Source organism: Octopus bimaculoides, chromosome 23, assembly GCF_001194135.2.
Source record: "Octopus bimaculoides isolate UCB-OBI-ISO-001 chromosome 23, ASM119413v2, whole genome shotgun sequence".
NCBI classification, from domain to species: domain Eukaryota; kingdom Metazoa; phylum Mollusca; class Cephalopoda; order Octopoda; family Octopodidae; genus Octopus; species Octopus bimaculoides.
The window spans coordinates 19,016,859-19,030,080 of record NC_069003.1 but is presented as its reverse complement, the minus strand read 5'-3'; the positions used below and the strand labels follow the sequence as shown (position 1 = coordinate 19,030,080).

Genomic DNA, 13,222 nt, shown 5'->3' with positions numbered 1-13,222 from the left:
CGTCGAGCTTACGATCGCGAGGTTGTGAGTTCAAATCCCGGACCGGGCTGCGTGTTGTGTCCTTGCACAAGACACTTTATTTCACGTTGCTCCAGTTCACTCAGCTGTAGAAATGAGTTGCGACATCACTGGTGCCAAGCTGTATTGGCCTTTGCCTTTCTTTTGGATAAGAATGGTGGCATGGAAAGGGGAGACCGGTATGCATGGGCAACTGCTGGTCTTCCATAAACAACGTTGCCCGGACTTGTGCCTCGGAGGGTAACTTTCTAGGTGCAATCCCATGGTCAGTCATGACTGAAGGGGTCTCAACATATATATATATATATATATATATAAAATCATCATCATTTAATATCTGCTTCTCAAGCATGGCATGGATTGGATGGTTTGACAGGAGCCAGCTGGGCAGAAGATTGCACCATGCTTCACTGTCTGTTTTGGCATGGTTTTTATGGCTGGATGCTCTTCATAACACCAACCACTCCACAGAATGGACTCTGGACTCTTTACATGGCATCAGCACAGGTGAGATCAGTTTTGGCAAGGTTGTTTTTTTATAGCTGGATGCTTTTCCAACTGCCAACCATTATGTGATGTGGATGGATGCATATAAAAGCACCCAGCATACTCTGTAAAGTGGTTGGCATTAGGAAGGACATCCAGGAGTAAAAACCATGCCATATCAGACTGGAGCCTGGTATAGCCCTTCAGCTTGCCAGCTCTGGTCAAACAGTCTAGCCCATGCCAGCATGGACAACAGGCATTAAATGATGATGATGATGATGTTCTATGGTCTATGCTGACGTAGGTTGGACAGTTTGACAGGATCAAATGAGTGCAAAGACTGTATCATGTTCCAGTGTCTGCTTTGGCATGGTTTCTATGGTTGGATGCGACTCCTAATGTTGACCCCTTTACAGTGTGTGCCCACAGTGCTTTTTTGTGCCTCATGCACTGAGGCCAGTATGCAGCTGGCAAGGCTACACATCTGGAGAGGGAAGAGGGACCTTTATGCTAGGATAATAAGGGACAGAGAGGGGTAAACACTAGGAAAAACAGGCTGGAGCATTTTAGAGAGGATAGAGGAGAGTGGAAATTGTTGATGAAGTAACAGAGTGAACCTCCAAGGTACAAGGCATATAGCAATGGATGGGAGCAGTAGGGTATGTCTGGTGTAACACTGCAAAGTATATATGTGTTGTGTGTGTGTGTGTGTGTGTGTGTGTTTCTTTTTCTTGATTTCATGTAATAGTAGTAAACAAGCATCACTGTCATTCTTTCCAATCTTCCATGAAAACATGTCCAGAAACAAGGAAATTATTACCTTGGTTGGAAACAGATGGGGGTTGGTGTCAGGAAAGGCATCCAGCTGTAGAAAATCTGCCTCAACAAATTCTGAGTGACCCATGCAATCATGGAAAAGTGGATGTTAAGACAAAGATAATGGACTGCCAGCCAATAACGAGGACTGCTATCTGTTTTTTATTGAAGTCAGTGAATTGTAACCTAAAGGAGATTTGGCTATTATTTCTAGCAAGTCAACTGACCATGTAGATCCTCCTTTAGTGTTTTATCTTATATAGGCAGATGTTGCTGTGGTTTAGCTTGACACCAACCCTATGGCCCAAAGGCATTCCAACTGTAGCCATCCAATTAATTCTTCAGTCTCAGAAAAACTATCTAACCCATGCCATGATGAAGTGGATGTAAAAAATCTAATGATGATGATATACATTAAAAAGACTGGATGGTCACTGTTATAACAACTTTGTCCATATTTCTGTTAGGTCAGGGCTGATGTGAGTGTAAGCCTAAGCAACAACAATGTTACATAATAGTTACAGTATGGCTGTGGTAGGTTCTAGTGTAAAAACTGGGAAGGTTTGGGGTAACTTACGACAACCAGCTTCTTCTGATTCATCACTGTTGTCATGACAATCACTTTGACCATCACATTTCCAGCTGGAACGAATGCATTGACCAGTGCTGACACAAGTGAAGTTATCTGGGTGACAGGTTGGACGATCTAGAATAATAAGTGATAATAATAATAAGTGACAATAATAATAAGTGATAATAATAATAATAATAATAATAATAATAAAATAATAATAATAATAATAGAAGGCCAGCATCATCAAGACTGAACTGTTGAAACATATGAAGAAGGCCAGCATCATCAAGACTGAACTGTTGAAACATATGAAGAAGGCCAGCATCATGAAACCGAGAATTGTGTAATGAAAGAAAAATTTAAACAAGAAATGAACACAAAAAGAAACAGCCTGCAAGGAGAAAATATGCATGGTCAGTTTGCAAGAGATCTGAACATGAAAACAGATACAGAGGACTGATGACTATTGATGAGGAGTGACCTGAAGATAGAGACAAAAACACTCATATGCGCAGCTCAAGAACAAGCGTTAAGGACCAACTATGTGAAGTGCAGAACAGACAACACTACTGACAGCAACAAATGCAAAATGTGTGGTGAGAGGGGTGAAACAGTAAGGCACATATGTGGAAGAAAACCCTGAGTTTGGTTAAAAAAGGGGCAATTAAAAAAGAGAAAAAGAAATAGAGAGCTCAATTGCAGCAGCCTAAGATAAAGCGATAAAAACAAACAATTTGAGAAAAAATATATATGGAGAGAATGTGTCAGAAAAATATAGAGCCTGTGGAAGTTGGAACAAGACATTGGCACACATTATGACAGAATGCCCCAAGTTGGCACAGGAAGAATATAAGAAATGGAAGCATGACCAGGTTGCAAAAGTTTTATACTGGAAATTTTGTCAGAAATAGGGATTTGAAGCTGGAAACAGCTGGTACAATCATCAAGTTGAAAGAGTACTAGAGTTGGAGAGATGTAAGATTTTGTGAGACTTTCCTTTCAAATGGACAAGAAGTTAGAAAATAACACCAGATATTACAATCATAGATAAGGAAAAGTGAAGTTGCTTACTTATCGACCCATCATGCCCATTTGATTCCAGGATTGTAAAGAAAGAGAAAGAAAAATAAAGAAAATACTATCCTCTGAAATTTGAAATTGGAAGAATTTGGGACATGAGAACAGTAAAGGTCATGCCTATAAATAAGTGGTTCATTGGAAACAGTAAGCCAAGATATAGACAAATAGCTGAAGGAGATTGAATTAGAATGCCTGGTAGAGCTCCTTCAGAAAGTTTGCCTCTTAGGGACAGCAAGAATCATCAGGAGGGTTCCAAGCACTTGAAAGACTGCTGAAAACATGTGGATACCTAATGTTACAGGTAGTAACTTGCAACCACATAAATCCTATCAGGAATAAGACTAAACCAGAGCTTTGTTTCTATAGTAACAATAATCCTTTCTATTATAGGCACAAGGCCTGAAATTTTGGGGCAAGGGGTGAGTTGATTACATTGATTACATTACTTATTTTATTGACACCAAAAAGATGACAGGCAAAGTCGATCACAGCAGAATTTGAACTCAAAGCATAAGGATGTATAAAATGCCACTAAGCATTTTGCCCAGGGCACTAAAGATTCTGCCAGCTTGAATAATAACAATAATAATAATAATAATGATAATGATAATAATAATAATAACAGAGGCAAAGTAGTGTCGTCTGATGGTGTAGAAAATCAAGGATATTAAGACTAATAGATATAAATATCTGGGGATATTAGAATACGACAAAATCAAAGAAAGTGAAATGAAGGAAAGCTTTAGGCGAGAATATCTCAGGAGAACCAAGTTTATTATGGGAAGTAGACTCAATGGAAAAAACAAAATCAGGACAATGAACACATGAGCTGTTTCCTTAATACGATACAGCACAGGTGTTGTTAGGTGGACAAAGAACGAGCTTGAGGAAATGAACAGGAAAACTAGCAAGGTGCAGACTATTAAAAAAAAGAAATTGCAAGAATGTGGACTATGAGGAGAGTGTCAGTCATCCCAGTAGTTGCAGGGGCACTCGGAGCACTAACAGCCAAGTTCGAGAAATACGTCAGAGAAATCAAAATTGACATAAGAGCAGAGCAAGCCCAAAAAATCTGCTCTGCAGTGGACTGCTAGGATTTTGAGATTGGTACTTGGATGTTGAATGTCTCCCAATGATAATTAACAACCAAGTGTCAAAGCTTTTGATGTGCAGAAAGAGACTGTGAGAGACCTCTGACAGCAGGCTGCTGTCCGCTCTCACAGAATCTACCAGAACAAACAAGACTAAATGTTCTGAGAAGTAAAACAATAATAATAATATCAAGGAATTTTTCTTTTTCTTAAAATATATATATATATATATATATATATATATATATAATAATAATAATAATAATAATAAATGCCCTGATGCAGTGGCTCTCAAGGCTTCTATTCTTAACTAAAAGTTTTATCATGTACATGTTTTGTCTTGGTGTGAAGTATGGGCTACAACAAATATTCTGCTCAATACTGCAGATTTACTTGTTACTTGCTTGATCTTAACCAGTTGAAAATGTCTCTTAGTGGCTGATGGTACATGCAGTTCTGATCACTTGTGGAGGAGCATCATAGCCATGTGTTGAGAGGAATTCTTTTAGTTCTGAATAACTCACCTCTGGAAGCATGAATGTTTTGTTCATCATTCTTAAACAATCTTTATTCAGAGACTTTCTGAGCAAGATGGGCTACTAAACTTGAATAAAATTCTAACTGGGTCCCACCTGCATGGTCATGTGCATTTTATCTTGATATGAGATTGCCATGTTGTACACATGTGGTTGTGATGCATGTGCCTGGTGTAACCTTATCAGACGGGTAGTCATGATAGGTATATTGGGCTTCGTATATTTGTACCCCAGTGTGACTTTGATGACATGCATTGTTCTCTCACTCAATAATAATAATAATTGTTTCAAATTTTGGCTCAAGGCCAGCAACTTTTAGGGGATGATGTATGTTGATTATATCAACAGCAGAACATAACTGATGCGTTATTTTATCAACCTTGAAAGAATGAAAGGCAAAATCAACCTTGACAGAATTTGAATTAAAAAATTAAATACAAAAATTGTTCAAAACTCATTTACATATAATTGTTTTTATGGAACTCTGAAAGACTTCTTGTAAAACCCTATGATTCTGGGAAGCTCAGGTTATGAAGGGCTATGTAAAGAATCTTTTGCTGGTTTGAGCAAGATCAGAGAATGTCTCTTGATTTGATCTCATTGGGTAAAGGTTATTAAAAGGGTAGCAAAGAAATGTGTGTTTGTGTTTATTTGTATGGGGGTGTGTGTGTATGTGTGTGTATGATTAATGTACATTAATTTAAGGAAATGAAATTACTTACTACAAAATTTGTGTTCATCAGAACCATCAACACAATCATGATGGGCATCACATTCCCACTTGCCCTCAATGCAGCTTCCATCTTTACATTGAAAGAATCCTTCTTTGCAGGCTGAAGATATAAAACAAAAAAGAATACAACACAAATAATATACACCAAGCATGGTGGCATGGTTAACACAGTCCCTCAAACAGTTAATGTGGTCCCTCTTATGGTGAACATGGTCTATCAAATGGTGTTTAACTCTATCCCTTCACAATCCAAATGATTCCTTATTTGGGTTCTAGGAACATTTGCCACAGAAAAACAGACAGTAGAAAAACTTGTAGGAAATTCTCCCATATAGCAAATTAAGCCATAAAATAATTTCGCTGTATAGATAATCTTGAAGATATGGCAGGCAACGTGGTTTAGAGAAATAGCAGCTCTGAAAAAAATTGCTTTTTATATCATCATCATAGTTTAATGTCCACTTTCCATGCTGGCATGGGTTGGAAGGTTTGACTGAAGACTGGCAAGCCAGAAGGCTGTGCCAGGCTCCAACCTGATCTGGCAATGTTCCTACAGCTGGATGCCCTTCCTAAAGCCAACCACTCCAAGAGTGTAGTAGGTGCTTTTTACGTGCCACCAGCACGGGGGTCAGTCAGGCATTGACTACACTCAAATCGTGCTTTTTACATGCCACTGGCACTGGCTTTGGCCATGCTTGAATGATGCTTTAAAAGTACCCTTCAATTGTCAGGCAATATGCTGTGCTTTTTATATATATGTTCTTATATTTCTGTTTTAGATTTAATTGTGTTTTTGTTTTCTTTTTGTTCTTTGTAAATGTTATATTTATTTTGCATTATTTTTTACTTCAGCAGATTTTTTTTTTTTCAAAACATTATCATCTTTTAGATTGCTCTATTTTGCACCCCCACCCTGTAGACTTGCCACAATAATACAATATATAGGTTGGTTGAAGCAATTATATACCAAAGGAGCAATTCATCTTATTTTTTTTTGGGGGGGGGGGGATTGTCATGTGGCAAAATTCCCTATGCAGTGAACTTTCCTATGGCAAAAGTTCCTATGCAGCGAACTTTTCTACAGCAAAATTTCTTATGCGGCAAACTTTCCGATGGACAAAACTCCTGAGGCAAAAATGTTTGCAGCAAACTTTCTGGATATACCTTATTTGATCTCACTATCTCACTGCATGACCTAATGACCAAGAGTCTTCTTATTTCTTTATTGTCCACAAGGGGCTAAACATAGAGGGGACAAACAAAGACAGACAATTACATCGACCCCAGGGCGTAACTGGTACTTAATTTATCGACCCTGAAAGGATGAAAGGCAAAGTTGACCTCGGCGGAATTTGAACTCAGAACGTAACGGCAGACGAAATACCGCTAAGCATTTTGCCCGGTGTGCTAACGTTTCTGCCAGCTCGCCGCCCTGAGACCAAGAGTCTTCTACCAGAGCTACCACCCTAAAAAGTAATAATTCTTTCTAATTTTGGTACAAGTAAAGGGGACAAATTGATTACTTCAATCCCTGTGTGTAACTAGTCCTTTATTTTATCAGCTCCAGATGGATGATAGGCAAAGTTGATTCTGGCAGAATTTGAACTTGGAACTTAGCGAGTGGGAAGAAATGCCATTTAGCATTTCGTCTGATGTGCTAATGGTCCTACTAGCTCCCTGCCTTAAAAATGATAGTGATTCAGCCAGCTCCATGCCTTAAAAATGATAATGACTGTAGCCAGCTACCTGCCTTAAAAATGATAACAATAATAATAATAGCCTGAAATATTAGGGGAGGAGGCTAATCAATTATATTGATCCCTGTGCTCAAGTGGTACATATTCCATTAACCCTGACAGACTGAAAAGCACTTGTGGTGGTGCCATGTAAAAGCACCCATGCTACACCATGTAAAAGCACCTGTACAATGCCATGTAAAAGCGCCTGTGTGATGTCTTGTAAAGACGCCCGTCTGGTGTCACATAAAAGTGCCTGTGTTGTGCCACATAAAAGCACCCAGCACACTTTGTAAAGTAGTTGGTGTTAGGAAGGGCATCCAGCCATAGAAACCATGCCAAATCAGACTGGAGTCTGGTGCAGCTCCCCAGCTTTGGTCAAACCATCCAACCAATGCCAGCATGGACAACAGATGTTAAATCATGATGAATATATATAGAATATAAACTCTTTTAGGCTTAGCTTGATCTGACAGAAAAGCACTAGGAAATAATAAAAATTAATTAATATTAATTAAAACTTACTGCAATTAGCCTCATCTGAACCATCTTTACATTCTTTGATGGAGTCACAAACCCAAAAGGATAGAATACAGCTGTTGTTGTTTAAACACTTGAACTCGTTCTCTTTACACTCAACTAAAACAACAATAAAAAAATAAAAGAAAAACATAAATAACAAGAGAAAATAAAAGGTAAAAACATTAATACATGTGTGTGTAGGGTATTTATGGGTATGCAGGTATTTTGAAAATACCACATAAAGTCTTGCGAGCCTTTTATGTGTTACTGGCACAACTATGATTTCACATGTCCACAACTATAATTTCACGGCCTGATGTGTTTTCACAAGCACAGCAAACTGCCAAAGGTTTTGATTATTGGTCATCACCTTTGAGAGAGCCAACACCAAAAAATCATGCTTCACCACCTTGGCCCATGTCTTCCTGGGTCTACCTCTTCTACAGGTTCTCTCTTCAGTTAGGGATCAGCACTTCTTTACACAGCTGCCCTCATCCATATGCATCACATGACCATGCTAGCACAGTCTTCTCTCTTGCACACCACCTCTGATGCCTCTTATGCCCGAATTTTCTCTCAAGATGCTTATACTCTGTTGTACATATACTGACATTGCACATCCAGTGAAGCATACTAACTTCATTTCTTTCAAGTCTTTGCAAGTCCTCTGCAGTCATAGCCCACATTTCACTGCTGTGTAGCATGGCTGTCTGCACACAGGCATCATACAATCTGCCTTTCACTCTGAGGGAGAGGCCCTGTATTACCAACAAAGGCAGATGTTCTCTGAACTTTGCCCAGCTACCCTCTTATTCTAACAGCTACCCTCTCAGAGCATCCATCTCTACTACTGACTTGGTCACTCAGATAACAGAAGCTATCAGCAACTTCTAAATATTTCCACTGGATTTTGATGGAGTCTATTTTCTGTACATTTCTAGTGTTTATTGTACCTGTACATCTACCACACACACAATATGAGTTGAATTTTTCAGATTAAAATTTACAGCCAAAGGAGATTGGTCGATTTATACACTGACTTTAGAGAACAATTCCATGTGAAATGCAGCAGAATTTCAAAAGGTTGTGACACTGTTTGAATGTTTACACAACTATGCTGACTTATACACCAGAAAATATGCTAAAAATGCTCCTAAAGTACATTAACATCTTTTGTTACCATGTTTCTGTTGAAAATTGGTCTCAAGTGAGTTACAGAACACATAGATTGAGAGAGTCATATAATGTTGAACATCCTAGACTGAATCCAAAAGAAAAGTATCTGGCTGAGAAGTGAGGACTGACTTGTCACAAATTGCTTTTAGCAGGGCACACTTAGCTATAAGCATTAGGATTTTGTTCTGGGGCCAAGAACACTATCTTCCCTTGTTCCTATCAGTCTCAGAAGTTTTGAAAAAAAGAAAAGTTGGGACACGAGTGCTTTCTCTAACCCACTGAATATATTTGATTATTAATAGAGAAAGAGACAGGAGGAGAAATATCATCATCATTTAACGTCCGTTTTCCATGGTGGCATGGGTTAGATGGTTTGACTGGAGCTGGTAAGGCTGCACCTGACTCCACTGTTCTGGTATAGTTTCTATGACTGAATGGCCTTCTTAATGCCAACCACTTTGCAGTATGTACTGCGTGCTTTTTATGTGGCACAAGCATATATATATATATATATATATATATATATATATAAAGAGAGAGAGAGAGAGAGAGAGAGAGAGAGAGAGAGAGAGAGAGAGAGAGAGAGAGAGAGAGAGAGAGAGAGAGAGAGAGAGAAAGAAAGACAGAAAAAGATTAAAGCAGTTTTTCCAGAATTTACCTTCTGAACAATTCTGTTCATCTTCACCGCCAGGACACTCAGTTTTGCCATTACAACGGTTCTCAGACATTAGACATCGGTTACTGGATGTGCAGGCAAACATACCCTCAGAGCAGTGGAAACCTGTTATTTAGAAAGAGAAAGTTGGAGTCTTTTTTAAGAAGCAGGGTGTCAAGAAAAGTTTTTAAAAAAACAAACTATATTTTATATAACAGGGTGCGAAACAATAGCAATTAAAAAGAAAGCCATCAGTAATTAATCAAGGATAACATTAATGAGGGAAGTCAACTCACTGCATGATTTTCCATCTGGCATCAGTGTGAAACCATCTTGACATGTACAGTATGGATGACCATGGGGATCAACATTACATGTATCATGACAGCCAAACTTGTTCTGGTAACAAGGATTCTGGGTACAATCATCTGTGTCATTGGCCACAGCAATGATACCCATGGGCTGTCGTGCAATACGATTCCTCATCCAAGTTATACCGGAACCATCATGTTTATTGACTCGGAGGACAGCTTTGAGAACCCAGTCTGTCCAGTAAATGAAATCTCCATAGACAGCCAGAGCAAATGGATGACGAGGGACAGCATTAACAATGTCCTGAAATACAACACATAACACAAAAATAAAAAACAACATAAAAATTGAGAACTGAAGTCAGCAAACATAATTCACATTTTAACACTTTGGCCATCCTAAATATCAGGCTTTTATGTCTTGTTGCTTTCGTGGATTCCTATGATTGTTACCAATCCATTTCCATTATTACGAATTTGAATTGAGAGCTTGACTCATAGGGAATCTTTCATTTGTAGATTACGCAACCACGGATGCTACTCCTATGGGTGCATTGCAGTTACTCACATGATAGAGCTTGGTGACTCTGACCATTGATCTTCTAGGGTTCCTCTGCTCAGCATCAATGAAAGAAGCACCATTGGCTCGACTGAGCTATTCCACTACCTCTTCATAATCTGCCATGCAGCAGTCCCATGACTTCACCGTATTCCTGGCAGGGTGGCTGAACAGGTACTGTGCGTTGCCAAAGGGCAGTCTGTAACTGTGCAAGGCACATCAGGTATTTTCAAATTACCTGCAAACCCATACATCACATGATGCACAAGACATATTTTGCTGGCATCCATGCGTTGTATATGATAAACATTCTCAATTGTTTTTCAACCACCAGAATAACTTTGGATTTAGGAAAGGAAAACTTTATATTACTCAGAACATATGGAACAAGATCTGCCTAAGTGTGGATGTTTAGAACAAACTTTTGAAAATGATTTGAACAGGCAAAGGTTTAGAATTCAAGAAACTAGGTAACTTTTACAGTTAGAAGGAATCAGTTTAGTCCATGGGGCAGTTTCAAGAAGATTCTATAAGTAGTTTGGTAAATTTCGTTAGTAGAGTAATGGCAGAGTGGGTAAACTATTCCACTTTGCAAAACCCATGGTTTTGAGTTTGATACCAGTGTCAGCCACACCACTACAGCAATATATGTTAGTGATCCATAAGATTGTTGTTGTTCTTTAGCTAACCCAGATGGAGCAAACCTATTCTAGTCATGACCATTTATTTTTCTTTTTTAAGGTAGAGTATATTTCTTACTATATTATCTAATGTATCATTCCAGGTTTCAAGATGATAGGGCATCAAGTGAGGAATATTTTGCTGCTATTTCTACCACATCATACATACTATTTCTGACACATGCAGAGGCTCTTTTCTTACTTCATGTGTGCACACACACACACACACACACACACACACACATATATATATACATATATATATATATATACATACTAGCTGACATACCCGGTAATTCCCAGGAAAGTGGGGCTTATCCCTTTGTTCCGTTCTCATAATTGTTTCACTAATCCAATAACAATACAAAGTATGTAGCCTTTAAAACAGTTTTTGTGCATTTACAAAGAATACCGAAATGTCTTACACAGGATCTTGTTTTTAGGAATTCCCAATAATTTATGAATGCCCAAATTGTAAAGTCACTTATGTAATAACATGAAATTAGTTACCCGATAGTAAGAATTCAAATAAAGTAGCCCCGAAAAGGGGTTTAATGCATTCCCAGAGTATATAGAACATAGGAGGAAATACTAATAAGGTATGTATACTAAAAGCGTGAAGCATGTTACGTAATAACAGGCTAATCAGATATGAGATAATAACAATTCAAAGTAAATAACTCTGAAAAAAGTGTTTGTGCATTCGCAGAGAATATTACCCTCAATGGCACTAGTGCTGGTATATTCGTGAATAAGTCACTAACTGAAATGAGTGGATCTATTGTTTAGGAAAATACTATTTACTTGTTTAAGAGTTGTACTGGATAAACTGCAAAAATAAATCTAACTGTTCAAATACTAAGAAATAAGCATACTCAATTTGATTTAAACCAAATAATTTAGGAAAATGCATGGGTTATTTCCCTTGGATGTTAAAATAAAATGTATTAATTATATATAAGGATCCCTTCCAGGGGCTCTATTATCAGTTTTTCAACAATCTGAGTATGCCATGAGGTTTCCAGACATGAGTTCTACTCACATGTCAAGTTTCATCAAAATTGATAAAATGATATAGAAGGAGTTAGCTAACAATGCCACAAGCACACCCACAGACAGAATTTCCCACATATGTAGTTGATATGCACACTTACATGTGTGTGTGTGTGTGTGTGTGAATAAGCATTATAGGTAGATAATATTCAAGTATTTTGGCGTTAGGAAGGGCATCCAGCCACAGAAACTAAACCAAAACAGACTAGAGCTTGGTGTAGCTCTCTGGATTACCAGCTCCAGTTAAACTGTCTTACCTACATGAGCATGAAAAACGGATGCTAAATGATGATGGTGATGATGAGTGGTAGTAGTAGTAGTAGAAATTAGTTGTAGTAAGACAGACAAATGGAAAAAATATTTTTAGCAACTTACTCTGCGGTCGGTTCCATCCAGGTTGCATCTCTCGATTTTGTCCAAGCGAGCATCGGCCCAGAACAGTTTCTGAGCCTTATGGTCAATAGCAAGAGCATTGGGCATATGGATCCGTGTGGTGATAATATAGTGGACATCATAGCCTCCGAGATAAGCTCGCTGTATACTGGGACTTTTGATATTCCAGTTGGTCCAGTACATCCGACTGTTGAGAACAACATCAACAACATTATTATCAATTTTACAATTGGCATTTTACTTTTTTTTCTCTTTACACACAATTTTTTATCTTTTTGTTTTAACCTTTTACTTGTCTCAGTTATTGAACTGCAGCCATGCTGTAGCACTGCTCAGAAGAGTTTAGTTGAACAAATCAACCCCAGGACATTATTTTTTTTAATAAGTCTGGAACTTATCCAGTCTCTTTTGCCAAACTGCTAAGTTACTGGGATGTAAACAGATCAATACCAGTTGTCAAGTAGTATACTGTTCCATTGTTGATAGAATCAACATGAAAAAGTACTTCATCCAAAAGGGGATAAATATCACTTAATAAAAAGAGGATTTAAAATGTGAGCCGGTATAAGATTCATTCTTTGATAGTAAGAGCCTGCACCATTACACAGCATGTTCTATAATTACTGTACTATGAGTGGCTGTGTGGTAAGTAGCTTGCTTACAAACCACATGGTTCAGGGTTCATTCCCACTGCGTGGCACCTTGGGCAAGTGTCTTCTACTGTAGCCTCGGGCCGACCAAAGCCTTGTGAGTGGATTTGGTAGATGGAAACTGAAAGAAGCCCTTCGTATATATGTATATAT

The 13,222-nt window shown here is 38.3% G+C and overlaps 1 protein-coding gene across 4 annotated transcripts in view; it reads right to left on the bottom strand.

Annotated features, from left to right (window-relative positions):
• Nucleotides 1-13,222, bottom strand: part of LOC106879043 (low-density lipoprotein receptor-related protein 1B) — a 208,271-nt gene that overhangs the window by 77,861 nt on the left and 117,188 nt on the right. For all 4 annotated transcript variants that reach the window (XM_014928457.2, XM_052975989.1, XM_052975991.1 and 1 more), the window contains 6 exons: nucleotides 12,402-12,606; nucleotides 9,720-10,038; nucleotides 9,427-9,549; nucleotides 7,596-7,709; nucleotides 5,324-5,434; nucleotides 1,898-2,026 (listed from right to left, as the gene is read on the bottom strand). In XM_014928457.2, coding sequence (XP_014783943.1) covers nucleotides 1,898-2,026; nucleotides 5,324-5,434; nucleotides 7,596-7,709; nucleotides 9,427-9,549; nucleotides 9,720-10,038; nucleotides 12,402-12,606 — 1,001 coding nt within the window. The remainder of the gene's footprint in view (nucleotides 1-1,897; nucleotides 2,027-5,323; nucleotides 5,435-7,595; nucleotides 7,710-9,426; nucleotides 9,550-9,719; nucleotides 10,039-12,401; nucleotides 12,607-13,222) is intronic.